This window comes from Guillardia theta (assembly GCF_000315625.1).
Source record: "Guillardia theta CCMP2712 unplaced genomic scaffold GUITHscaffold_660, whole genome shotgun sequence".
NCBI lineage: Eukaryota > Cryptophyceae > Pyrenomonadales > Geminigeraceae > Guillardia > Guillardia theta.
Genome location: NW_005434074.1, coordinates 1 through 1285, shown reverse-complemented (window position 1 = coordinate 1285; position 1285 = coordinate 1). Strand labels below are relative to the sequence as shown.

The 1285-nt window shown below is 64.9% G+C and overlaps 1 protein-coding gene across 1 annotated transcript; it reads left to right on the top strand.

The window, feature by feature from the left end:
• Positions 1-543: 543 nt before the first annotated feature.
• Positions 544-1278, top strand: GUITHDRAFT_149678 (hypothetical protein; the record flags this gene model as incomplete). The annotated part of the gene is made up of 1 exon (XM_005817700.1): positions 544-1278. A coding segment is annotated over one exon (735 nt), but the record flags the coding sequence as incomplete, so codon positions are not given.
• Between the last annotated feature and the right edge of the window lie 7 nt (positions 1279-1285).

The window sequence follows — 1285 nt, the reverse complement described above, 5'->3', positions numbered from 1 at the left end:
GGATAGCAGCGTGCGGGTGTGTATTAAACGTGATGGCAACGATGGGATGGCGAGGAGGACGAAGATGCAACACTCGGGTGTAATGAGCTCGGGAGCCCGCGGTGACGGCCCGTGACACCAACCGTGGAGGTGTGCTGCGTGGTCATCGCCGATCCGCAGTATATGCCCGAAGCGCTGCACGAGGTGAGCGAGGGTGAGGGCGGAGGCGCTGGCGGAGGCGGAGGGAGTGCCTGTGCCGCGCTGGAGGCCGGGAGCTGGAAGGAGTTTCGCGGGAGCGCGCTGGCCTGGGCCCGTGGGTACCGTTCCTCTCCTCCCTCGGGCTGTGTCCTTCCGCAAAACCTTGGCGTGGTCTCCTTCGTGAGCGGCATGCTCTCGTACCGTGTGCCGCAGGTGGAGGCAAGGGAGCCCGAGACGGGGAGGAAGAGGAAGGATTACGAGGAGGAATGCTAGTGTTTTCCAATAAAGTAAGGATGTTTCGTCTCCATCGCCTCCACCACCCCTTCTATGCATGTATATAAATCGCTTGCTTGCCTAGCACCCAAGATGTCGGCCAGGATCCGCGTGCGTGCGAGGTTGTCGGGTGCGGCAGGGGGTGACGTGAAGGACGACATCTTGAACGTGAAGGGGGCGAAGATGCCCTTCGTCGGGGCGGTTCGCATCGTGTGCGAGAGGAAGGGCGTGGAGCACGACATCATTGAGCACGCGATGGCGTGGGTGGGCTGCCGGAACTCGTACTCGGCGGTGCCGCTGGGCGAGGGGCTGTTCGTCGTGTCGGGTGACCTGGCGGAGGCGGAGGTCAGGGACCTGCAGCTGATGGCGGTGGCACCCGGCCCTTCCCCGGAGCAGCTGGCGATGATGGGCGCCCCGCCGAACTCCAAGGACATCCACGTAGGGACGGGGAGGGTGCCGCTGCGTGGCCTGCTGGAAGTGTCCTGCGGGGACGCCGGGAGCGTCGAAGAGGATAAGCCCAGGAGCGCGCTGATGAGCATCGGGTACGACCCCGTCCAGCCCGATGTGGAGCTGAAGGTGAAGGCGGTGCCGCTGCCAGAGGGGATGCGGGGGAGGTTCCGGGAGATGAACCGGGCGGCGCTGCGGGCCTTCGGTGCGATGGAGGACACGCTCATCCCCATGGGCCAGGACCGCATCCACCGCTACAACATGCGGCAGAACCTGATCTCGCAGCGCTTCTACGCGGAGCTGCTGCAGCGCGGGATCAAGCGGCATCCGGAGGGGGTGATGACTGGGTCCTTTCGTGAGCCAGCATTCGGAAACACGCTGGTGGATC